The sequence below is a fragment of the Opisthocomus hoazin genome, chromosome 15 (assembly GCF_030867145.1).
Source record: "Opisthocomus hoazin isolate bOpiHoa1 chromosome 15, bOpiHoa1.hap1, whole genome shotgun sequence".
NCBI lineage: Eukaryota > Metazoa > Chordata > Aves > Opisthocomiformes > Opisthocomidae > Opisthocomus > Opisthocomus hoazin.
In genome coordinates this window covers 22,621,724-22,647,896 of record NC_134428.1, presented here as the reverse complement: position 1 = coordinate 22,647,896, position 26,173 = coordinate 22,621,724, and the positions used below count along the sequence as shown (strand labels likewise).

At 57.7% G+C, this 26,173-nt stretch overlaps 1 protein-coding gene across 1 annotated transcript in view; it reads left to right on the top strand.

Annotated features, from left to right (window-relative positions):
* The window catches only part of KCNJ12 (potassium inwardly rectifying channel subfamily J member 12), a 32,882-nt gene extending 7,221 nt beyond the window's left edge, over positions 1–25,661 (top strand). Inside the window, exon 2 of the mRNA XM_075436720.1 lies at positions 21,774–25,661. Within this exon, the coding sequence (XP_075292835.1) occupies positions 21,932–23,221 (1,290 nt within the window). The 5' untranslated portion in view covers positions 21,774–21,931 and the 3' untranslated portion in view covers positions 23,222–25,661. The remainder of the gene's footprint in view (positions 1–21,773) is intronic.
* Positions 25,662–26,173: the final 512 nt, after the last annotated feature.

Sequence of the window (26,173 nt, the reverse complement as noted above, 5' to 3'; positions counted from 1 at the left end):
TGCTGGGCAGCCAGTGCTAGATCAGAGCCTTCTTTTCTGAAGTGCCAAATCCGTCCCTGCCGGGTGATTCGGACGTTTGGGAAAAGGCGGTCGGGTGCTGCTCTGGACCCTGTTGCCCTTCACCTCCGCAGCAGCACAGGGAAGTCCCGGCACTGACAATCCTCCCGGGGGGTACCGGGACATGCGGTATGGTGGGGTCCTGCTCCCCAGCCTTGGATGCACCCAGGCTGGATCTGGCAGCATGGTTCTCAGCTGGGCTGAGAACGCCCTCCAACTCATTACACACGGGGGCCAGCTAATCTCCATCTGACAGCGAGTCATCCTTCCTACTGTGCTGAAGGCTGTAATGACAATGTACTTAAAGGGGCTGATGAATTAAGTGCATCTTATAAGTGCATCAGATATTAAAATTCCCGTATAATTACTGTGCAATGGATTATGTGTGGTGCTGAAGGGGAAGCAATTCAGCAAAGCAAAGGAATTACAGTTATAGAGGAGAGCCAGCGAAGCGTGACTACACAGAGCTCTGCTCTCGTAGTGGTGTAAAGTGAGGGGCTGCTTTGGAGCTGCAGCGGGAGCGATGCTGAGCAGCACCAGGGCTGTGCCGGCACCGAGGGCTTGCCCAGGCTGCTGCAAGGGTTCAGGGAAGCGAGTGGGACCTGAAGGGCTTCTTGGAGGGGACAGAGGGAGAAGGCTTAGCTCTGCTGCACCCCTTCTTCTCCTGGCGAGGAAAGCCTCCTGCTCCCCAAGGGCTGCTCTGGCCAGCCGGGTCTGGGGGCTTTGTCCATCGCTCCCCCAGCACCCCCCTGCTCTCAGCAATCCCGTGTGCTCACATATGCTCGCGTGTGGTACAGCAGGCAGTGCTCGAGCAAAGACGAGAGAGTATGATCTTTTTCCTTTCCTTTCCTTTCCTTTCCTTTCCTTTCCTTTCCTTTCCTTTCCTTTCCTTTCCTTTCCTTTCCTTTCCTTTCCTTTCCTTTCCTTTCCTTTCCTTTCCTTTCCTTTCCTTTCCTTTCCTTTCCTTTCCTTTCCTTTCCTTCCCTTCTCTTCTCCTCTCTTCTCTCCTCTCTTCTCCTCTCTTCTCCTCTCTTCTCCTCTCTTCTCCTCTCTTCTCTTCCTTTGCCTGCATTTTTTTCCATTTTCTTATTTTTCTTTTCTTTTCCTTTTTCCTTTTCTTTTCTTTTTCTTTCTTTCTTCCTTTTCTCCTTTTCCTTTTTTCCTTTTTCCCTTTCCCTTTCCCTGTCCCCTCCCTGCGATGCTCGGTGCTCCCAAGCCCCAAGTCATCTGCAGCTGTGTGAGGCCCAGCCAGTGGCTGCCATGTCACCCTGCACCCCAAGTGTCACCGAGCAGGAGTGCTGGTCACCCCCAGCCTCCCTGCTCTGTCTGGGGCTGCCAGCCCCCCCTTCCCTGGGTGAGGGGCTGCCTGCCAGGGGCCCGGGGGGGGAGAACATCCCCGGCACCATTCGTCTGCGGGGCTTTTCTCTAAGGAGCTGGTGCCGGTTTTCCCATTAATTACGTGGAGCGGTGCCATCATCAGACAATTAAGCAGTGTTGTCCTGGGCTCTAATAAGTGCACGAAGAAAGCAGGGTGTGGGATGCCGTGCGATGCATGCGGGCACACAGCGGGGCCGCGTCGAGGCACCCGCTCATAGGCACCAGCCGAAACCCTGCGAGCACCCTTGACCCATCCCACCACCACCAGCAGCGCTGCTGCCTCCTCCTCCTCCTCCTCTTCCTCCCCAAAAGGGCTGCGAGTCCCATGGGGCCATCGTCCCCGTTGCGTCCGTGGCCACAGCCCACCCTCGGCAGGGAGAGGGGCCCGCGTGACACCTGCCTTCGCTTTTGCAGCGATGCTTGTTCACTAATTAGCAAAATCTGGCAATCTGCACCGTTCTCCCAGTCATTAATTATTATTAATTATTTGTTATGCAAATAAAGTTGAAGAGCGCAGCGCTGTAGGCAACACAAACGAAAACAGCCCCGGCTCCAGGCAGTTTATGTAAGGGCGGGCAGGTGGGTGCCGCAGGAGCCCCCCGGGGCCATATAGCACCCACGCACTGTCCCCTGCGTAGGGACCCCTGCACGCCAGCGTCCCCTGGGCTCTGGGGACACGTCGATGACAGCAATGGCGATGGGCGCTGCAGGGCTGGCGCTGGAGGGGACTGCAGGGGCGAAGGATGCGGATGTAATGGGGGAAGGGGTGCTTTTTAGGGTCCTGGGGGATGAGGGCAATGAGGGGACACAAGGGTGCAAGGGAGTGTGTCGGTGATGGGTGACCGAGGCGGGTGCTGCTGGCAGAGGAGGGAAAGGCAATCGCTGGGTGGGTTTTGCGGGTGCTGACGGGGCCCTGTCCCACCCCATTCCCTGCGGTCTGTCCTCAAGGGCAGTGTCTGGGGAGAAGCTGGGATGTTTCACCAGACGATGCACTTTCAAGAAGTGGCAGTTCCCTGTCTCCATCCTCCCAGCTGGGAGGTGGACGGGGCCAGGACCCGGCCGTGCATCCCCACCACCCTGCTGCCTGGCCACTGAGCCCCAGGGCATTATTTCGGTGCTCCCCACCTTCCCTTTCCCCTCTGCTCGGGGGTCTCGGCCCCATCCAGGTTTCCCTTCCTGTTGTCTGCCTCTGAGCTCACCATCGACCCCAAATGCAGCCACCCATCACGTCCCTATGCCACGGAGCGAGAACGCCAGTGGCACCGCGCCACAGGGACACAGGCTGGCCGTGGTGGGGCCTCTACCCAACCCAATTGGAAAGGGAACCAGGAAAAAATTGAAATTAAAGAGAGGAAAGAATTAATAAGGAACCTGCCTCGACCACAATGGCTTTGTTTCAGGAGAGCTGATACCACACGCTCGCTAATGCCGTTCCTCAGAGGCCGGCGGAAAGCAGTGGGGTTTTGGCGATGCTCAGGTGCATTTTTGGTGCTCTGCGGAGGGCAGTGTCTGTTAGAGCTGCGCTTGGTCCCTGCCCAGCCGGTGATGTCCCCTGGCACCCAGCTGCCATCCCCAGCCAGGCTCTGCAGCATGAGGCAGCTGTCGCCGTAAAGCAACACCGCGGCAGAGCGGAGAATTGGGGTGGGAAATGCACTGTCACCAGGCGATGCCTCTCCTGCGGGGTGCCGGTGCGGGGCCGTGCCCTGAGACACCGGACTGCCTGGCTGGAGGGCTGCCCTCGCTCCTCTGGCGAGGGGCTCATCCGGCAGCGGCCGTGCCGTGCACCCCAGGCACGCTGAGCACCAGACAGCCCACACACGGACCCTCTTCCACCGTACACGATGTGCCATGCCGGTGACTGGTGTGTCCCTCCCCAGCCCCTGCTGTTAGCTGCTTTTTTGCACTTACTACATCCCCCGGCTATCACCCCGTAAGCCTCATTGAGAGAAACCCTGTGTCTCCTGGGGTACCTGTCCTGGACGTTGCTTTAGGGGGAATTCAAAGCAGGGATGGGAGAGGAGAGCAGCTTTGCTCAGAGCTGCGGCCAATGTCCCGGCAAAGCTCTCCCATTATTCCTGTGCCGATGCCCGTGGGGAGCTCGGCCTCTTCTCTTCCTTCTCTGCTACAAGGAATCGGGTCTGGTTGCTGCCAGGATTATCTCCATCCTCCAGCTTGCCGCACACTCTGCTAGCTCAGCGTCCCTCCGAGAGCTGGGGCTCGACCCCGGCCGGGCAGCACGTGCCCCTGCAGAGGAAGACGATGTCTTTTTTTTTTTTTCCCATGGCCAATAAGGGGTTTGGAGATAAAATCTGGGGAAACGGGGACTCATGGAGGTTCCCCGCCTGCTACCGCAGCTGCCTGGGCACTCGTGTGTGTGCTCGTGGCCCCATCCCGAGCCCGAGTCCCGGCCAGAGGCAGTGGCGGGGAGGCTGGAGCCAGATGCCTGTTTCTAATAAAGCTCAGCTCCCGCCGTGAGCCGCACTCATCCTCGCCCGATCCAGATGATAACGACGGGGATGCTGCCGCCGAACGAACCTCGTGAAAAGCAGCTGAAGGTGAAAGGACCGGGCTCCAGCTCCGCGTCCGTGCACCGCTTTGCCGAAATAAGGATGCACTAAGGAGCCAAAAAAAAAAATCCCTTGCCCAAGACCTGGCCCCCGTGGGGGGGTGCGGGGGCTGCGGGGGGCCGGAGGCGGCAGGCGGAGGGCCGGGATGCTGCGTGGAGCGCAGCAGGAAGGAAGCGCTCGGCGAGGACACAGCCAGCACTGCGTGCACGTCCTTACATATGTGCTATTTTCAGCTTGACGGGGAGCAGGCCAAGTTCTCCAACAGATTGAGTTTGGAGCTGAAATCCTCCTCTCCTCCCCCCCCCTGCCCAGCGCCCACTGCCTGCCGGCGCGGGGAGCCCGAGTGCACCCGGGCACCTGGCTCTGCCCCGGTCGGTCTTGATTCCCACCGGGGAGATGCACGCACGCTGCACGCACGCTCCCAGCCCTGCCGCTGCCCGGACCGCCGCCTCGCAGCAAGGCCACAGGATCTGACCCTGCTCCGTGGGGCAGCGGCTCCAGCTTCTCCCCTTCCCACCTCCAGCAGGTCCGGACGCCGGCACCAGCATCCTCCCAAACCCATCCTCACTCCATCGCGGGCTTCGCACGCTCGTTCACGCTCCCACCTGCTCTCCTTGATTTTTTTTCCCCGAGCAGAAAATATCCCACAAAAATATCCCCCCTTCCTGCCACCTCCCCTCTCCCCCACCACTGCGACCCCCCCAGAGGTGCAGCTGCTTTTGCAGCCGTGCTCTTGCCCTGCTTGGAATGCAGGAAAGAAATCCATGTGCAACTTACTGTCTCGGCACCCTGTAATCATTTTGTCAGCCGAAAAGCACTTTTGTCAAACCCCCACAAGGCAAACCGGGAGGGGATGGACTGGGGAGAGGCACCTGACACTACTCTCTGCTTTTCTTCCCCCCTTTATTCACCCAGAGTTTTGCTTTATGGGCGGGATGGGTGTTGGGTTTATCTCTCTTTCCTTCTGGTGCTTCGCTGGCCGTCCAGAGTGAGTAAAAGGAATAAGGAAAATGTTGCGGGAGAGCGGTGGTGCTGGAGAAAACGCGTCGCCGGCGGCTGGGTTTGCTCAACAAAGTGCAATTACGCAACGGGAGGAGAAAGCCTTTCGGCTGGAGAGGGATTTCCAGCAGGGACTTAATGGAGCCCCAGGCTCGGTCACCTGGGGTGGCCCCGAGAGTGGCCCCAGTCCCTTTTGGGTGCTGGGGGGGGGCATTAAATGGCTCCTGTCCCATGCACGAGCTGCTCTGGGGGGTCTTTACAGCAGGAGGCTAATGTCATTGGCTTGCTCCAACCCGGGTGGCAGCGGCCGCCCTGCCCAAACCTGGGAGCGGTTCCTTTCTCCGAGGCTGGGTCTCCGAACGGGACGTGGTTGTCACTTTGTCAGCCCCTTCAACACCCCCAATGAGTGTCTGGGGTGACAGCAGTGGGTGTCCTCTGGGAAAGGGGCTGAGGGCATCTCTTAGAGTAGGGAGTTTGCGTGGCCTCGGGGACGGACCCTGCTTTACCCCAGCGTGGGGTTCCCAGGGACAGACGGACAGGGTTGGGGGGGGACAGGCTCTTACTCCGAGCATGAGGACCTCTGATTCGGGCACTCCAGCACCGCAAACCCAGAGCGCAGCTCTCCCCTCCTTGCTTTTTTATCAGCTGGTGCTTGCCCGAGCGTCGGGGCGAGCTGCCTTCGCCAGCCCGTGTCCCACAAGCGCCGCGGGGAGCTGATCCGTTCGCCCTAACCTCTCCGCTAACGAGGAAGCCAACGCCTGGGACGGCCGCGGCGCCAGAAGGTCAGAGCCGTCGCAGCCCCACAGCCCCGTGGCTCTGCCCGCGGCCCCATCCTCCCCACGTCTTCCCCGTGGCCTTAGCGATGCTTTGGGGTGCAAAGAGGGGCTGGGAACGAGGGGGCTCTGTGGGAATCTTGCGCCTGGGCTGGTACCGTCAGCTGGAAAAATGACGAGCCGTAAAGCGAAGCCCTCACCGAGCCGAGCCTAACGAACAGGCGGTCGTTAACTCCGCACGAAGCATTTGCAGGTCTCAAATGCAGAAAAACATCCCATAACCCACTTGCAAATGCTGCTCGTCTAATTAGGGTACCGGGAAAGGCTCATCCATCCTTACGTGTCCGGTGTGTCCTTATCCGCGCACGTGAGATTCGGGCCATCAAACACTCGCAGCCGCCGTCGCAGCACGGCGCTCCCATCCAGAGACAGGTCTTTAAATCATCCGCGAGCGCTGGGAAAATTGCAGGCAGCTCGAGAGCGGAAAATGAAAAGGCAAAATGTTGTTGCTGGAGCTTTTGCCCTGAATTATTTGCTCAGCTTTAATCATAAGTTACACACAAGAAAAATTGAAGCGGCTCGGAGTATTTTCTAGGGAAAACCAGTCCAGTGGACGCTGCGGAGCGGTGCCCCGTCCCCGGCTCCTCCGGCAGCCCTTGGGGACAGGGACCAGTGTGCTCCGGGAAGATGGGCTGGGACAAGAGGAAAAAAAATAAAGTCTATTTAATGCGTTTCGGTAGAGTATTCAGATGTGGGAGCTGGGATTGAAGCTTTTCATTCATTTTTCTGGAGGCGGAGGGGAAAGCAGCGGTGGGGATGATCCCGCTCTATCTCCTCTCCGCTGGCCCCATCGCTTCCGTGGGCTCATACCCGGCCGGCATCAGTAGGGTATGTTTTCCCTGCCTTATTTTAGGGTAGTTTGGCTAAATCCAGCTTGTTCAGGATGAATCACTCCAGCACCGCCGGTTGTGACCTGCTGGCCACCATGCTTACCGAGCTTCTGCAATTCCTCTTTTCTGAGAAGTTGCTTTTTCTGCCTCTTTTTCTGCGGGACCACAGATTGCAAACAGCGATTGCCTTCAGCACAGGCTATTTCACAGCTTGCTGGCACTTTGGGGATGGGATCGCTGGGTGTTCAGTGCTGGTCATGCCAGAAACCAGGCCAGTGCTGTGGTGGCATGGTCCAACGGGCACCTTAATTTAACCCTCCTTAATTAAACTCTCCCCTTTCTCACCTTTATCTTTTTTAATGAAGCAGAGCTGATGAGGTCTCGACACCAACTGTGCATTGCACACCTCACACCCTGCCCAGTGCTCTGGGTTGGTTCCCTGTGCTGCTCACAGCAAGGCGATGGCCGGGCTGGATCCTGCTCCACTGAGCTGCGATGGATCCCGTTTTCTCTTGCGCCCGATTCTACGGGGTCACTCGGAGCATGAGGAGCTGTTTGCACCGAGTGCCCGCAGCCAAACCCACCTCTCTGCATTTGCCGGTTTCTGTTTGCTGCTTTTTCTCCTGTTTCCTTTCCGTGGGGTTATTTATAGTGGGGCCAGCTCTGCTCCCCGTCCCCTCTCCCTCCCGCCTCCCCAGGTGCTGCCTTCAGGAGGCAGCTAGCTTGTTCCCAGCGAAGGAGGCTGTCGGGGCTTTGCCCAAGGGCACAGGTAGAAAACCTCCTGCAGGAACCGCCTGCTGCAGAAATTCTGCTGAACTGGCCAGATTGGGCGGTTCCAGGGGAGCAGCCAGGAGTGCACTGAAACGATCTCCCCTGCTTGCTTCCAGCTCGATCCCACTGCTCGTGCAACCCGAAAAGATTGTGCAAGGAAAATCTGAACGGCCGATCCTTCACCCCCTGGACTGGACTGGGACCTGATTTGGGCGTTTCTGGCAATAGCAATGTACCATTTTTTCCCCCAGCTTCTTCCCTGTGTGACTCCCCTATGAGCCCCGAGGAGTTTGCTGATGCCAAGCCGCGTTCCCTAAGACCACGGAGGGTTTGAGCATGTGGTGCAGGAAGGCTGGGAGGTCTCCAGGAGCCCGGAGAGCGGCTCTGCATCTGCCTGGCTGCTAACAGAACCCAACAACCTTTCCCCCATATTGAAAATGGGCTTTTAGGGTAAAAAAATTAAAAAAAAAATAAAACACAACAGAAAGAAGTCAGTAGCTGTGATGCCATCTGTGTCCGCAGCATCGCACAGCGGGGACAAGCAGCTCGAGCAGGCTGCCGTGCACGGAGCCCCTGAGCACCTACACCAGGCAGCTGAAAGAGGTGGTACGAGCCTTCCTCCTCCCTTCCTCCCCCTCGGAGAGTAATGTCCTGTTTCTCTGAGGAACAACATCTCTCCTTGGCATCTCTCTCTTTGGGAGCTTGATTTCTTTTCCAACTGTGGCTCTCCAGCCTCAGCAGCATGTCTTGGATATTTTTTTCTCCCCGCGTTCCCCCTCCTGTTGATCCCCAGGGGAAGGTTGGTTGGAAATCTCTCCGGCAGCCCTGGCCGGAGGGGAAGGAGGGCTGGGGGCAGCGGGTTGCGAGTTCATTTGTTTTCCTCGATAGGACTTCAAAAAGTGATGGGCTGATGGGTTTGGAGTCTCAGGGGGGGTAATTTCCCTGGCAGCAACCAAGTTGTGTCACCTCTCTGCTTGGCTCTGTGACGACAGTGTTGATTTGAATTCTTCCAACTTAAGACTGATTTAAATGATGGTGAAGTTGGGGGGTGGCGTGTGGGAGTAGAGCACTGAGCGCTATTCTTTTTCGGTTGTCATATGCCTCCATAAAGACTTCTGCCTTGGGGATTTGCATAGATCCGTGGTCCAGATTGTGCTACAATCCCCACCGGTGGTCTGCAAAGCTATGGCAATGGCTTCTGCGCCGGCTCCCGGACCTGACGAAGTTGGAAAGTTTAGCTGTGCTCGCAAGTCTTATGCCATGCTCGTTCCTCTTGGGTCTGGGGGCTGCAGCCAGCAGTCCCCTCCCCACTCCTGAACCACAGCATTGCCCCTCCTCGGCAGCCCCATCCCCTGGGAGATGCACAGCCGCATTCTATTCTATTCTATTCTATTCTATTCTATTCTATTCTATTCTATTCTATTCTATTCTATTCTATTCTATTCTATTCTATTCTATTCTATTCTATTCTATTCTATTCTATTCTATCTTATTCTGTTCCATTCCGTTCCGTTCCGTCCTATCCTATCCTATCCTATCCTATCCTATCCTATCCTATCCTATCCCATCCTATTCTTCTACTCCACCAGCACACGCTGCTTTGCCAAGCACTCCTAGCCTCACGCTCAAGACCATCCTAATTTGATGGCAACTTGGTGAGGTGAGGGAAAAAAAACCTCTCATTTTTGCTGCTTTTGTGAAAAATAGGTGTTTGGGTAATGACCTCATGGAGAGGCAGAGCGAGCCAGTCTCCTACCAGGGAAACCGCAGGAGACTCAGTGGGGGGGGATCGTGTAAATGTCCCAGCCACAGGGAAAGCTTAATTTGGCGGTTGTAATCGCTGAGGACACGCACATCTGTAGGAAAGCAGGCTCCCTTCCTCGCACTGCTCTCAGAAGGGCTTCTTTGTTTAATTTTATCTCGCGGAGAAAATTATAAATGGAAAAAAAAAAACCAACCCCAACACCACCCTGTGGTTTTGCTCAGCTGCAGCACAAAAACACCCCAGCAGAGCCCGGAGAGTGCCAGGGAACGAAACCCTCGCCTGAGCCCTGGTATTTCCATGGCGGAGAGGGCAGCAAAGGGGCTGTGAGGCAGCCGGCAGCCCCAGAGCTGTGCCGGGACCCCGGCGTGGGGCCAGGCAGGACGGAGCCAGCTGTAGGAATCACCAGATCTGGAGAAATGCGGCCATCGCACTCGCCACTCTGCTCTCCCCAGTTCCACCCCGTGCTGGTGGAAACCCCGTTGCCTAGAGCAGCTGTATCCATCAAAGAAGGAGGTATTTGCCCTTGGAGGAGGATAGGTGTCTCACCAGGGACCCTGCCACAGCGGCCCAGCCTGCCCGGCTGCCAGCGATGCACTTTCAGACTGAGCAGGGTGGGAACAGTTGAATTTTGGGTCAAAAAGCTGAGATTTTTGTGATGGTTGGTGCTTTGCAAGCTGCCAGCTAAACCCTGCCTTGGTCGTGGCTGGTGCGGCTGGATAACGTGGGAGCACTTGTGCTCTGGTTTCAGCTCATTTTCTTCGCTGTCATTAGTTTAAATTTCCGAGGGAGCCTGGGCTTGGCATCAGATTCTGACATCCTTTAATTTAGCAAATGTAAAAATGGGACCTTTTCCAACGGGAGTGATTAGAAGCATCCCGCTCCGTTCCCCAGCCGCGGTGTCGGGCGCTGGCCGGGCCCTCGCCCCTCGCTGTCAGCCGCCCCGCTCCCCCCGCCAGCGTGACTGCGGCTGAGACCTCCCACACTCGTCACACGGGTGTGACAGCCCATCCTCACCATCCCTGCCCGCTGCTCAGCGCTGCCGGGAGCTGCCGATGGGCCTGGCTGGCAAAGAGCAATGGAGGGGACGGATGGAGAAGGGGAGCTTGGAGGGGGAAGGGCTGGAGCTGTGCCCCCTGTGACACCCCCCAAGCACCCGCTGAGGTCCCGACCCCAGCAGTAACACCCCTTTGCCCTGACAAGGGCCTTCTCCACCTCCGGGTTTGCGTATAACGGCGCTTGTCCCCCTAAGCCGCTTAATGAGGGTTAAGAGGCTAACGGGCTTATTACCAGCAATTATTTCCACAGCCCTGCAGGTGTCCCTGAAACGGGTAGCATCCTGCTGCCTTCGCTGCCAGCCGGCCTGGGGTGCCACGAGTTTGTCAGTTCTCAGCTGGCTGCCAGAGTCTAGTCAGCGGCTGGTTTTGGGGGTGTTTTTACACCTCATTGCAGTGATCCAGGCTGCGGTTTTGGTAGGGGAGTGGAGGGGCAGGTTGACATCCCTATGGATGCCTTTTCCCACCCCCCCGTCATGGTCCTTCTCGCTCTGCCTCCGGAGCGGCTCTGCAGCATCCCTGGGCGGTCGCCTGGAGACGGCCGCGGCGGGTTGCCACAGCGACGGAGCCTTCGCTCAGCCTCCCTCCAACTCCGCTGCCTTGGCCGAAGTTGGGCGAGAGAAAAATATCCCAGGGAGGGGACACCATCCCCCCCCAGGCAGCAAGCGCAGGGCTGGGGAAACTGAGGCACGGCTGGTGGAGTTGGAGGCAACTGCGAGGTGATGGACGAGGTTTCGGAAGCTGCCTGAGGGTGTCATGGGGCAAAAAGTGGTGGAAATGGGGCTGGTGGAGGGCAGGGAGGGCCCACAGTCGCTCGGGGGGGGGGGGTGGGGATGTGTGTCAGCGTTTTGTGGGGGCAGGTGCTGGTGCAGCATCTCCGCACGAGTCGTCCCAGCAGCAGCCTTTGATAGTCTCCATGGCAATGTCAGCCGCGTTCGGGCTGTCATCTGCTCTGACATCCAGCGCGTGCCGGGATGGGCTGGCGGGGCGTGCGCACCCCGGGGGGATCAGCCACCCGCAGCCACCCAAAAACCCGGGGTCCTCCACGCAGGCCAGGGGGACCGGCCACGATGCCACCAGTGTTCCCCAGGGACGGGGTCCCACGGGGATGGGACGGGCTGGTGCTTGCCCCTGCGGACCCGCCATGGTGAGGGAGAGGAGGGTGAAGCCCTTTGGGGTGATGCCGGGAGTGGTGCCCCCCACGAGCCCCGCCATGGAGGTCTCCCTGTCCCACCGAGCCTGTAATTACAGACGATGTCCGTGAAGGACGAGGAGAGGTTACGTAACTTTGGCATTTGGAAAATTCTTTCTGCTCCCTTATCGGCTTTATAAATACCTCGAACTCGGGCCAGGCCAGGCTGGGGGAAAGGCGATGACATGAGCTGCAGCTGATCCCTGTGCTCGGGCCCATCCACCCACCGTGCCTCAGTTTCCCCTTCTCTATGGACAAAAGCATCCCTGCTGCACCTTGTGTTAAGGGGAGGGCTCTTGCTGCTGGTGTCAGCGCTGGTGGGACCAGCAAGTGTTTACCACCCCCAACAGAAAAGAAGGGTGATTTTTCTTCCTCCGCTGGAAAAGGCTTGAAGGGGTGTTTTGGGTCATGGCCATCATTAAATGACAAGTTCAAAAAAACCAAGGTCCTGCCTCCAGCCACCGACTGCCTTGTCCTAATCCTGTGTCACAGCCCCCAGGTCTGGATTCGTTGCATCCTACTGGCTGGTCCTTGATGTCCTAACAATCCCTGAGTCGGGGCCGCACACTGCCTAAGCCGCTGCGTTGGATCGGCAGGGTGCTGATGGTGGGTGCTTGTCCCGTCCTACGACTCCGCAGAGCACCATCACGGCCCTCCCGACCCCCCAGCCATCGGCACAGCTGAGCCAGGGGACAGCGGGATGCTGGTGAGCCCTGACCATCGCTGGGGACCGCTGTGGGACATCCAGGGCTGGGAGGGGGGGACACACTGGAGCAGGAGCAGGGCCCCCCCACTCACGTGTGCTTGCATTTACGCCACTTGCAAAGTTCTCTCCCCGCGGGGATGTCGGAGGGCGGCCGGGGCCGCGTCGATCGGAGCGTGCACCGCGCATGCAGCCAAGGGCGGCCGTGCCGGCGTTGTGTAACTCTCCATGCGGCTCTTCACTGGGGGCAGGTCACCTTGTCCCACCCTCCCCAGTGCCACCAGACCTGGCTGCTGCCCCAGCCGCAGGGCACCTTTGCTCCGTGCCCACCCGTTGCCACTGCGGCCGTGCCGGGATGCTGCGTGATGTCTGGCTTTACACCTCCACGGGGTGCTGGCAGGCAGGACCGGGACCCCGGCGATTCGGTACGTGGTGGGCAGCAGCTTGCCACCGTCTTTGCCCCCCCCCAAAAATCTTCCCTTGCTGGTGTTTTGGTTTCGCTTGCTGGAGAAACGGTGCCCTGCTCCTCATCAAGCACAGCGGTGCCCGGGCTCCCCAGCACCGGGCTTTGCGTTCGCCTTCTTTATTGTAGGGTTGCCCAGGAACACATGCGGGGGTTGTTGTTTTGGGGCTGGCCACAAAAAAAAAAATAAAATAAAAGGATTCCTAGCTTCTACTTTCTTGCTTTTGCGATCCTGCAGTGTGTGGCAGAGCGAGCCACCCGTCAGGGACCCGGGCTGTGCCAGGAGTCGAGGAGGGAAGGCGAGCGGCTCTGTGCCGAACCTTGCTGGTTTCAGAACGACCTTTTGACCACCCAGATCTCTGCCCGCAGGGTCTGCAGCCGCCAGGCCCCTTCACGAAGCGACGCCCGACAGCGCCCGGGGCTGAGACACAGAAATAACGAGAAGGGAGTTAATTTAGGGACTTCCACATCTGCCCAGCGGGTACCTTCGTGGCCACCCCCGTTTCAGCAGGGCTTCCCAAAGGAGGTGGGTGCCCTGGGCCATGGCGGTGGGGTGGTGGACGTCGATGTCGGGCAGAGATTTGACTTCTTGCTGAGCTGAGAGGGCGCCCGGGGCTGGTACCCGCAGGCAGGGAATGAGGGAGGATTAATTGAGCTGCTGATCCCTGATGGTGAGAGGGGACGGGGAGCAGCGAGCCCCCCCGGCATTACGCAACGCCTGTGCTAAATCTTCACTGCAGCAGATAAAGACGGTCCCCAAAATATCCTGCCCTGCCTTTGCCTTTGGGTTTGGGGTCATACTGGCAATCTGGGGGTGTTTGGCTCCCTGGTGACATCGGGGCAGGGTGGAAGGGGCAGAAACCCAGGGCCAGAAACCCGCTATCCTCCGGGAAGGAGGTCTCCTCCAACCAGGCTCCGTTCGAGGAATGAGAGCGTTAAAGGGAGCCCTTGTAGGACTTAAAAGACACTGAAACTCTTGAACTGGTGTGGGCAGAGCCATGAGCTGGAGGAAAGTGAGTAGCAGTGCAAAGGCCTCTTTAGCCTTGAAGATACTGTGCAGCATCTCGTGTGTGCCTGGGGGGTTTGTCAGCCCCAGCAGAAAAGGAGGGGGATTTTTCTTCCTCCCCTGGAAAACACTGGAAGACGGGTTTTGGGTCATGGCCATCATTAAATGGCAAGATCAAAGAACCAAGGTCTTGCCTCGGACCGCTGACTACCTTGCCCCAGTCTGGTGTCTGATCCTCCAGGTCTGAATTTGTTGCGTCCTTCTGGCTGGTCGTTCACATCCCAAAAATCTCTGAAATCCCCTTCGAGCTGCTTCTCTTCCAGTCCCCTGAGACCCCGAAGGTATCTTGGGCTTCCTCCACTGCCATGACTGCAGTTTCGCTCCCTACCCCATAGAAATGCCACCGAAGGTGGATGTCCCCCTCGCTGGCGGTGGCTCCCCGTGGCCGCAGCCAAGGTGCCAGCTCCTGTACATGTAGGGAAGAAGAGAGGCTGTAATCCGAGCTCGGGAGCAATTAGCCGGGACGCCGGCGTGCTGCTCGGCAAAGTCCCCGCCGACGCTCGCTCGCTCGGCCGCCGACATCGGGCTCGGCATCTGCGGCTCTCACTGCGATCGTGGGGTAAGTAGGGCCAGGAGGGCAGCTCTGCCCGAACATGGCATGTCCTTCCTCCCCATCTTCTTCCTCCTGGGGTTAAACGTCAAGTTTAGGGCTCTGCTGACAGCTTAACCCATGGCGGTACCAAATGGCACTGAAAATGCAGCTGCTTCTGGGGTGGAAATGGTAACTTTATGCTGGCACAGCCATGGAGCCAGGAAAATTGCCTGGGATAGCGGGACACGGGCTGTATTTCTCACCAAGAGTTGTGCAATTGCTAATGCTTGGATGGAGCAGGAATAACCATGGGATTCTAGCCCAAAAAAGAGTGGAGGATGCTGATGGCTCAGCCTTGCTTACATCCCATCTCCCCTTTCTGGAAGGGACTTGTGCATCCCGAGCTGGCTCTCGTGCTCATTCCGCTCCTCTCCGTGCTGATTCCCAGCCGAAACATCGCCGTGGGGAGAGCAGTGCCGAGCGCCTCGGCGTCGCTCTCCTCACGGCTCCATCGGCTGCGGCTGGCAGCCCCATCGCTCCCAACCTGCCGCACGTCGCGCCTTCAGGATAAACATCTGCCAGGCGCGGGCTCTGCCCACACAGGCGATTTCCCTCGAGCGGGAGACACGGCTCCTGGAGGGGGTTTGCACCGGGTGAGAGCGGAGCAAACCCGCCTTGGGAGTAATGGGATTTGGGAAAGGGACATCGAGGGGAGCTGGGCAGGCGGGAGGTGCAGGATTAGTCCTGCCGCAGGCACACTGGGGCTGAACTGGGTCCAGCTCCATCACCTTCTGCCTCTAACCCTACAGCGTAGGCAGCAATCGCTCTGTGAGAGGGCTCTTAAAATAATTCCTGCCCGGGATGCCCCAGGGATGCTGCCCAGCACTTCCCTGGTGCTACCTGCGGCACCGGGAGCCCCTCGGCGCTGCAGCCCTTGGCTCACCTCCATCCAGTTGGTGATAAAATCCGCTCGAAGACATTTGCCCTTTCGATCCCCTTTTCCCTCTCTTCCCATGGTACTTCTCAGCAGCCGGACAATCTCCCTGGGCTGGGACAGGGTTGCTGCCTTCCCCTTGAGCCTCTTGGCACGTGCCGGATGGGAACCCACCACGCCTGATGGGAACCCAAGTCCCCGCAGAGTCCCTGGCAATGCCACAACCGGGGCGCAGGGAAGGCAGGAACGTGGCCGGCTGATTTCAGCTCTGCCATCCCCATCGCTGTCATTCATCCCTGGGGTGGTTTGAGGCTGGGGCTGGAGCCCGGCACGTATCTGGATTTTGGAGCATGCGGGAGAGGCCGGGGCCATGTGATGGCGGAGAGTGCACAGGGAGGACACAGAGACACCCCAAGGTCACCCATCCGAAAACACTCTCTGGCCCACGTAGGCTTTTCGGGTGGGAGGCACCCACCGCAGCCCAGGTGGGGAGGGGGACATGGCTGGGGACCTGCACATCCCACCAGCACCCCGGGCACAGCCAGGCCAGGCGATATTTCAGTTCAAAGCCCCAGACACCTCCCAGCCACGAGTCCCACCCAGGGGGGCTCATCTTCACCCTCTGAACACCCCACCGACCCCGTAGCCAGCTCCCTTCCTCCACCCAGCACCAGAAACCTCCATCGCCCATGTCCCAGCTCCAATGTCTCTGGGGGGCTCCTGGGACACCCCTGGTCACCATGGCAGGACATGGGGAGAGGGGACAGGGCATCGCCGCCGCGGAGCCTTAATTCCTGGGGCCGCGGGGCTGCCGGGAGCAGACCTCTGACGTCCTGCGGGACAAATCCTGCGGAGCGCGGGGTCCGGAGCATCAGCAGGCTGGGAAACCTCCCTTCCCCCTCCCTAAATCCCTTCCCCGGCGCAGGACAGTAGGTTACGGGACTCGACCAGAGGCTGGATTTAAGGAGATTACAACTTCTCCCCCAGGATAATCTAGAAATTCAATTAAAACTCTCTGTCTCTCGCCCGGGCTGCAGCAGGGCCACGGGGCACCCTGCGCCCCGCAGCCATGGCTGGGGAACGCCGGGGAGACCCCCCCGGCCACGCACCAGGTAAGGGCTGACCCCCTGCTCTCGGGGGGTGGCCAGAACCCCTCCTCCCCGGGGCGATTTGCTGGGGTATTAACACTTGTCCTCTGAGCTGGGGCGGCCAGGGCTCGGCTGCAGGGGGGGTGCGAGGAAGGGGGTGCGGGGAAGGGGGTGCGGGTACCCCGGAGGTTGCGATGAGGGCGTCGCAGGGACAGGGCGTTCTGGCTGCATCCCTTGGGATTTTGGGGCATCCTTCGGCAACCCCCGGTGTGGATTGACCCTGCCAAGGCCTTCATACCCCCCCCGGCCTCATCCTCTTCCCCGGCCGTGTCCTGCTGTCCAGCTGTACGGATGTGAGCAGACAGACAAACAGCCGGTGTTTCCCGGGTGAGCGAGATGGGATTTCAGGACAAGACAGGGCTGGGTGGGGGGAGTGTGGGTGCTGCAGCTCTTCCCTACCCCCCTGTGCTGCAGCCAGACTGGGGGGTCCTCACCCAGGAGTGTTGGGGGGTGGCGGGGACGGCCGTGCATCCCTGGGGTCCCGTCAGCAGCTGCCAGAGCAGTGCTGGGTACCGGGGCTGCAGCAGACCCGGAGGCAGCCGGACCGGGATTCTGGGTCCCCTCATCATGTCACGGAGTTGGGGACCCGTGGTGACTCTGGAGGAATCTTTCCCAGGATCTCCTCTGATCCAGGACATACTTAGCAGGAATTTTAGGGTGCTTAAGCAAAAGCCACCTGGCCCCATGTGGTCCCTTTTCTCCTCCCGTGCCCACAGTGGCATCCGCATATGGCTGAGGGGGACGGGGATGAGCCAGCACCTCCAGGCACACTGCCACCTCCTGTGTCCCCACCAAGGGCCTTCCTTGTCCCCCATGCCTCAGTTTCCCTCCTGTGCGCACCGTGAAGGCTTGCAGACTGTGATGTTTCAGCTGCTTACTGGCACTAGAGGGGTGGGAGGGGGTCCAGGGGAGGGTGCATGCCCATGGCTGTTTTCTACCCATCTCCCTGCCGAAGTGGAGCATTTTTTTCCTCATTAGGAATGCACTGTGGTGGGAGCTTCTTGCCTGTCCTCCCTGGCAGTGTAGGGGTAGGAGGGGGTCATTCATCATCCGGATTTGTCAGGGCTTGGCCCACACCGTGTCGACCCTTAATTTATTGGAAGTGACCAAAGACGGGACATCGGAGGAGGGAGTTGTTCAGGCAGCAGCGTCGCCCTAGCACGGTGGGGATGCGCTTGGCCGGGGGCTGGCCACAGGCTCCCTGCTTTGCACCCCAGCCTGCGGACCCCCACCCCTGCCACCCCCCCATTTTGTGGGTGCCCAGTGCTGGGTGGCTCCATCGGAGGGGTGAGCAGGAGTGGTTTGGGCACCCTCGGCTGTGCCGGCTCGGCCGCAGCCCCGTGCCGGGAGCAGAGCTCCCTCCTCTCCACTGACATTGCCGTCCGCTGCTGGGGCATGAAGGGCATCGCTGCGGAGAGAGCAGCGTTATCTCCTGGCGCAGGGCAGGCAGCAGCACCCAGCGTGACCTCCTCGCGCCGTCCCCTCCCGACGGTCACCTCTCCCGCCCCCGTGACCAAGGGACATGCATCCCCCCAGCTCGATCCCACCTGAACACAGCCCCGTTCCCCTCATGTCTCCATGAGCCGGGAGAAAATCCACGCTGGGAGGATGCAGGAGTGGGATGGCAGCACCGACGGCCCCAGTTGCTGCCACCCCAGCCCCAAAACACATCCCCTCCCGAGGTACAGAGAAAGGTGTGATGATAAATGGCATCGACATATTCATCCGGCTCTAACTAATGACCTCCCTGGCACTCGATGCATTTTCCCGGCGCGCTGACTGTTCAGGATATTGTTGTAGCATTTAACTCCCTTTTAAAAAAGAAATAAATAAAATTAGCCGTGCAGTTGGCAGATTGCTGGAGACGCTCGGATTCTCTGCGGGAAACCGCTCCGCGGTGGGAGTTTGGTTGCTGCAGTTCAGTGGCAGGAATCGTTGCCTCGAATGTCAGCTCGTTAGCTGGGGCAGTCCACGGCGTCGCTGCGTTCCGAGCCCGTGGGGAGCTGTGGGCTGTGCCTTCCCGCTATTAATATTATGGACCCGTTTTGTTTCCTACGTGTTAACGCTATTAGTGCTGCACAGGACGTGTGGCACAAGCGGCAGGGGATGGTCCCGGTACTGCCCGCCACCCAGCATTCGTTTGTCTGTGCCGAAGCTGGGGCTGGAAACGGGATTAAGGGGCTCTGGGTATCAGGGGAAGTTCTGAGTTTGTTGCCAGGGGGTAAAATTGTGATGGCTGGGGGTGCGAAACTCCTGGGCAGAGGGAGGGAGGGGGATGCAACCTCCTGTAAGTCCTCCAACAGCACCTCAGGGCAGCTGTGGTGATGGGGAGATGCCAGGGTGATGCTGGAGGATGACAGCACCCGCGACCACCCAAGGGAACTCAGGGCACCCACAGGGCTGCGGTCCCCAGCCGGTGCCCACGGCAGAGCCCATCCAGCCCCGGGTTTCCAAGCGTTCGCACCAGCCCTCTCCCAGCCCGAGCCTCCCTCAGCGGCAGCGTGGGGCTCCAGCCTTTAAATTAAAACCAAACAAGAAATGCAGCTTTCAGCGAACTCCAGAAAGCGTATTTCCAAACAAAACTGTGCTAAATAAAGTACGAGCCGCAGGCTGCCGCCTGCTCCAACAGATCCACTTTGCTCGCCTTTATTTAGCTGCCGTCTCCCTGTGCTGCCGCTGCCAGGTTGGGGCCGGGGGGGTTTGTCCCCCCCCAGGAGTTTGGTGCTATGGGGAGGACTCAATCCCGTGGCTCTGGCAAATGTGGGGTCGTGGGATGTGTCACGGGATCTGCCCCGGCCCCGTGGCAGCGTCAGTCCCTCGGGTCTGTCCTGGCATCCCACCGCAGTAGGGTGTTCCTCATGTCCAGGGCAGGGTAAAACCCTGCGGGATGTGGGAGGGAGGGAAGGAAGGAAGGAAGGAAGGAAGGAAGGAAGGAAGGAAGGAAGGAAGGAAGGAAGGAAGGAAGGAAGGAAGGAAGGAAGGAAGGAGAGAGAAAGAAAAAAAAAGGAGAGAGGAAGAGAAAGAAAAAGAAAGAAAGAAAGAAAGAAAGAAAGAAAGAAAGAAAGAAAGAAAGAAAGAAAGAAAGAAAGAAAGAAAGAAAGAAAGAAAGAAAGAAAGAAAGAAAGAAAGAAAGAAAGAAAGAAAGAAAGAAAGAAAGAAAGAAAGAAAGAAAGAAAGAAAACAAACATAAATGATGGAAAGCAAGAAAGAGAAAGAAAGGTAATGAGTAGGAAGGAAAGAAGGTAGTGAGAAAGGAAGAAATAGAGAAAGCAAGAAAGGAGGGAAGGACGGAAGGGAGGAGGGAAGAGGGAAAGGGGGGAAGGCGGATGGGAGCAGTGTCGGTGACCGGGGAGCCCGTGGGTCCCCAGGAGCGTCACCCTGGGTGAGGGCAGCGCCGCTGCCACCGCAGCCGCCCGGGCACGTCTCCCCTCCCAGCACAGTTAATCCAGACCCCAGCTAATCCCCTCGCAGGTCACCGGGAGCTCATTGCGTTTTGTCCACTTCTCAAATGCATCTAGAATTAATTAAAAAAAAACCCCAACAGTAAATTCATCCTGCGGCAAAAGCATTCGGTGTGTTCCACTGGGGCGAGCCAGAGGGGTGATGGAGACGCAGCCTTTTCTGGCTCCAAATGCTCAGCTTTCACTGAAAAAGGAGAGAAATTAATGAATGTAGCCGGTGTGGTCAGGAGGAAGACTTGGGAGGGGTGACCAGGCTGGGGTTCAGCAGGGAGAGCCTGCAGCCAGCATGGCATGTCCGCTCCGCGAGGCCACTTTGGTCCCATTGGACTTCAGTGACCGTGAGGCTGTAAATATTCACCGTTAATATTAACGGTTCCTGCCTCTTCTCCTCTTCCCTGTGGCTGTAAGGAGGAAGGGGATCTCGCGCCGGTGGCCCCAGCCGGGTGCGAGCGATCGCTCGGCCTGCCGACTCACCAGCAAATAACCGCGGTGCTTGAAAAATCAGCTTTGGGGATAAAAATGAGCGCGCCTGGATTGCGGCAGGTGGAAACACGTCATTCGGCGTGTAAGATGGTGGCGCGTGTGGGTCTGTTTCTGCCACCGGGGAGGTCTGGGTAGGGTGTCAGTGCTCCTGCTTGCGGTGCTGGGCTTCTTGCAGGGATCTCCAAATCCCAGGTTGGATTTGGGGAAAATTTCAGCAAAAGGCAGTCCAGGGAATCGTTGCAGGCTGGGCTGATGCGGCCCCAGGCAGGCTGTGCCTGGCGATGCTCCCCAGTGCTGGCGCTGGGCTGGTCCCGGCCACTGTGTAATGGAAAGGGTGTGCTTGTCCCCGCGTGTCCCCGGGCGCTCGAGCTGATTGCAGGAATCGACCGCATCGACGGGGCCAGCGGATCCGACACAGCACGTACAGCCCGGCGGGTTCGCCTGCGCCTCCAGGCATCAGCCGTGCAGCTTCGTGCTGAGGGGACGGGGGGCTGCGGGGGGCTCTGCACCCGCTCCCCGCCCCCATTGCATGTCCCACTGCCATCCAGGTGGTTTCATCCCCAGTGACACATCCCATGTCGCTGAAGAAAAGGACAAGCTGCAGCAGGGGGTGGTTTGAGAAGCTATGAAGGTGCCACTGGGTTCTCCCAGCATGGGCTCACCTGCACCAGGGAGCCCATCTGGCTTGGGCCACCTCTCCCATGTCCATGGCAACTCTCTGTCCCAGGCAAAGCTGTTTATAGGTTGCTGACCCTATAGCTGAGCCCTCCAGAAGGAATCAAAACAGCTCCTTGTTCCCCAGCGGCAGCTGTCCCTTCATAAGTCTTGGCCAGCAAAACCCATCTGTGACCGTAGATGGCTCCATGTCCCAATGGATGTGTTGGGAAAGTTGCTCCTTGGGACATCTGCCCTGAGCGATTGCCTTCCTGGGGTCTTCTCCAGCTGTATGTTGGCCATGTCCTCTCCCATCCCTGGGCTGGAGGACAGATGTGAAATTCACATCTCCCTGTGGTTTCCCTTGACCCCAGAAGAGCTGGTGCTCAGGAGGTCGGGTGACTGCTCCTGCGATGTGCTGGGCAGCAGTCCATCTGGCACGGGCAATGTGAACTGATGGAGCTGCTTTCAGATGTACCTTTATTAATATCTCTGTGCCGAGGAGAGCAGCTTGGCCTCGCTGCTTTCCTCTCCAGCAGCCTGACCCTGCTCCGATAGCAGAGCTCATGAGGAAAGGGAAGGGGTGAGACTCCAGTACTACCCAAGGTTTTTCATCGGCTGGTGTCGTTGGGGTTCCCAGGAATGCCACATCTCCCCAGCAAGGTTTGCTTACTCACTTGGTAGTATGAAAAAACAAACTCTAAGACCTTCCTTCCTTGTGTGTATTTTTTGGGAACAGCCTACCTGTAGGAGGGAGAGTAAGGGCAGCTGGGGGGTGTCCCCGCTCAACACATAGCCACCCACCCCATCAGACCCATGGCCAAACACCCCCTCAGCTCCCTTTGCCATGAGAGGTAATGGCCATGTCTTTGTTTTTTCGCTGCAGAACTTCTCACGGGATCTTCGTGGTGACGTAGCAGCCAAGACGTGGAAGCCTGGGACTTCTCTTCCACCACAACAGAATTTGGGGGGTGGGCAGGGGTGGGCCAGGGGGACGCCGGGAATCGCAAGACCCTTCACGTTCACTGTGGGCTTGGCTCAGGGATGACTGCGGGCAGAGTCAACCCTTACAGCATCGTGTCCTCCGAGGAAGACGGGTTGAGGTTGACCACCATGCCAGGTATCAACGGCTTTGGCAATGGGAAAATCCACACTAGGAGGAAATGCAGGAACAGGTTTGTAAAGAAGAACGGTCAGTGCAATGTGGAGTTCACCAACATGGATGACAAGCCACAGAGGTACATTGCAGACATGTTTACCACGTGCGTTGACATCCGCTGGAGGTATATGCTCTTGCTCTTTTCCCTGGCATTTCTGGTGTCCTGGTTATTGTTTGGGCTGATTTTCTGGCTAATTGCACTCATTCATGGAGACCTAGAAAACCCAGGTGGAGATGATACCTTCAAGCCTTGCGTTCTGCAGGTCAATGGCTTTGTGGCTGCTTTTCTGTTCTCCATTGAGACCCAAACGACTATTGGTTACGGCTTCCGCTGTGTGACAGAGGAGTGCCCGCTTGCAGTCTTCATGGTGGTGGTTCAGTCCATCGTGGGGTGTATAATTGACTCTTTCATGATAGGTGCAATAATGGCAAAGATGGCCAGGCCCAAAAAACGGGCCCAGACATTACTTTTCAGCCATAATGCAGTAGTGGCAATGAGAGATGGAAAACTCTGCCTGATGTGGCGAGTTGGGAACCTCCGGAAAAGCCACATAGTAGAAGCCCACGTACGAGCTCAGCTAATTAAGCCCAGGATCACAGAAGAAGGGGAGTACATACCGCTCGACCAAATAGACATTGACGTGGGGTTTGATAAAGGCTTGGACCGTATCTTCTTGGTGTCCCCCATCACCATTCTCCATGAGATCAACGAAGACAGCCCCTTGTTCGGGATCAGCCGCCAGGACTTGGAGACAGATGACTTTGAGATTGTGGTCATCCTGGAAGGCATGGTAGAAGCCACTGCTATGACGACACAAGCTCGGAGCTCCTACCTGGCCAGCGAGATCCTCTGGGGCCACCGCTTCGAGCCTGTCTTGTTCGAGGAGAAAAACCAGTACAAAGTAGACTATTCCCACTTCCACAAAACCTATGAGGTCCCGTCCACCCCCCGTTGCAGCGCCAAGGACTTGGTGGAGAACAAATTCCTGCTGCCCAGCACCAACTCCTTCTGCTATGAGAACGAGCTGGCCTTCATGAGCCGGGACGAGGAAGAAGAAGATGACGACAGCCGGGGATTGGAGGACCTGAGCCCGGACAACAGGCACGAGTTCGATAGGCTTCAAGCCACAATAGCGTTGGATCAGCGGTCGTACAGGAGGGAGTCGGAAATATGACTCTTGGTCCTTCCATCGACTTTTCCGAGGGTATTTCTTTTCCTCCTCTAATCTCTTCCCCTACAACCCGCTCAAATTATGCAGAACAATGCAAGTGCCATAGGAATGCTTGAGAAATTAGTATCATTCATAGTTTTCAGTTTCATCGCAATAACCACTGAGCGGTCTGCAGGAGGGGACGGCGGCAGGCCACGGCGCGTCTCCCGCGCCCGGCGCCCGCAGCGGGGCTGGCGGTTCTGGGGGGACGGACGGACGGGCGGGCGGGCGGACGGGCGGAGAGAGGAGGGTCCGTGGGGCGCGGGCAGGCGCTCGCCCCGCGCGGCTCCGCGGGGTTTGCTCTCCCCGTGGGGAAAACGCCAGCATTTTCTTGGAGCAGAGCACTGCGAGATCCAAAAAGAGGAAATATCAGGAAACAAAATCTTTCTCTCTCTCTTTTTCTTTTTTTCCTTTTAATTTTTAACTGAGAAGCAACGACAACAAAAATTGCTCCTTCCGGCAGGTGGTCTGATTCAGTTGCACAAGAACAACACTTGAAATAACATGCAACATTCACGTACTTCTTTTTAATTTGGGGGAAAAGGGCGGGGAGGGAGGCGAGAGCGTTTTTAATTTTTTCACCGTACCGGTTGGGAGACTGTTTACCAAAATAATAATAATAATAACAATAATAATAATAATAATAATATTAAATCTGAATGAAGTGATTCAGTATTTTTTAAAAATGAACGAGGGAATGAATAAGCCACCGGGGTCCTGAGAGGGGGTGACTTGCTGAGCAGATGCAAGAGCTAGAAGTCAAGACTGCATTCAATTTTGAGGTGGGTTTTTTTTTCCCACTGGCATGGCTTTCTAGGCATAAAACAGACGCAAGTGGCTGGAGGTCCGTGGCAGCAAAAGCGAGTAGCGTAATTGCTGGCAAAGCAGCTAATCAGGAAAAGCCAGACTGTGATAGAAAGGAGCACTGTAAACACAGTAATTGGCCAATTTCTGGAAATATTGATCTTCAGGGTGGAAATGGAGTCTGGGGCATCAGCTGCTGAACTGCTGGGTCGCACCCAACATCTCCAACGTGGAATTCATAAGTTTCACCCTAACGGGGACAAAATAGTGAAAAGCACAAAAAGGAGAGTGGAAAGCTCTCGAATTTGGGTATTTTCTCCACTTTTCCAACCAATTTGGTATTTTCTCCCTTGAAAAATCATTACAAACGTGGAAATCAATGTGCAAGTCATTTGTTGGGTTGCACCACTTCTGGAACAGGAGCCGTCTCCACGCCAGGCTGGGATTATGAATTCCCCACTCACCGGAGAGTCCTGCTTCAGAGGCAGATGCTCTTCTGAAAACAACAGATGCCAGTCGAGAAAACCACCCTGTCTTGTGCTTCAGCCCGTCCCCGCGTCCCAACCTTGAGGTGGATCGTGCCTTAGAGATGCAAACTCATCCCGCGCCCCAGCCCTCCTCCCCGGCACCCCGCTTGCATCCTCCCCTTGGGGCGATGGCCCCCTTCGCTCTCCTCACATCCCACCATCCGCTGGGATTTAGGCTGGCCTGGATGGCACGCTGGTTTCGCTTTTGCTGCAGAACACGGCAAACCACCCCGTGCGTGGGAAACCTTCGCTCCTGCCCTGCTCCCCGCCTTTGCACGGAGGGAAGGAGGTGGGAAGACGCAGGCTGCGGGTCCCTTCGCCCCGGCCATGCTGCTCATTGGTGCTCTGGGAGCCAAAATGTGGCTCCCTGCTCCCCGTGGCCGTGGGAAAGGCTTTGGTACCCACAGGCATCCCGCACCCAACCCCGGGCACGGAGCCCCGGCAGCACCCGGCCGCAGGGAGCAGGGGTGGAGAGCGGGGTCTCCAGCAGCATTTCGGCTGTGACCGGCTCCCGGTGCTTTTCTCCCCGCTGCCCACATCAGGGAAGCCGTGTCTCCGGGTTATAATTTGCCGCAGAGTGTCCAAATGTTGGTGGCAGAGGCAGGATTTGTCCTGTGTCCCCATCCCCACTGCCTTCTCGCAAAGGGCTCTGGAGAGCAGCTGGCCCCCCGTTGCCCCCGAGCATCGCGTCTCGCCGGTCGGCTGCGGGACAGGGACCGGGGCTTCATCCCTGCGGAGTTTCTCCCACCCTGTGCCCACCAGCGCCCATCACCGCCACCCCACGCTGCCCACCGAGGGGCTGCTGGATTTTTGGCTTCCCCTGAAAACCAGCTCCTGGGAGGAAATACCCCCGGGGTGGCACCGGGAAGGAGCTGGATGTTGTGTCACCAAGCGCCCCAGTAGGGCTGTCCCCAAAAGCAGGGACACGCAGGGATGTGCCATTGCGCTCCGGCCACCACATTTGTGTTTCTCAGGCAGCGAACGCGGATGCCATCCCATCGCCCGTCCCTTTGCTCCCAGGGGGAATGGTTTTGCCACCCGCTTTTTGCCCCGTAGCATCTGGGGGTGGGAAGGATGGGGGCAGGGAGGGGCCAGAGAGAGTTTGTGTGCGCACTACTTATTTTTTTAAAAAAATGCTTTTAAGTGGTTTTAGGTTCTTTTGAATAAATAATAATTATTAAAAAAGGTGCACATCTTGCTGCTGTAGGGTTCTCAGAGGGTTAATTTCTTTATAAATATATATATCTCTCACAGTAAATATTTGTATAAAAACAAAAAAGAAATAGAGATGTCTTTAAGTAAATTATTCCTTTTAAAGAACCTTCTATGACTGTACAGTGTTACCTGGGAGAATAGAATAATATATACAGATGTATTTTAAAATTGCTGCATAGGAGGATGCGAACCGGGCTGGGGAGCGCCCACAGCCAGCACGGCAAGGAGGGGTTCGGGCCCTCCCCAGCCCCCACTCACGCACCCCCTTCCCCGAACCCCACTAGTGAGGCTCTAGCCCTGGCGAGTCGTCGTATATATACTGTATAGTCCTCGTCCTGGCCATGGACCACGCTGGTACATAGCGTATAAA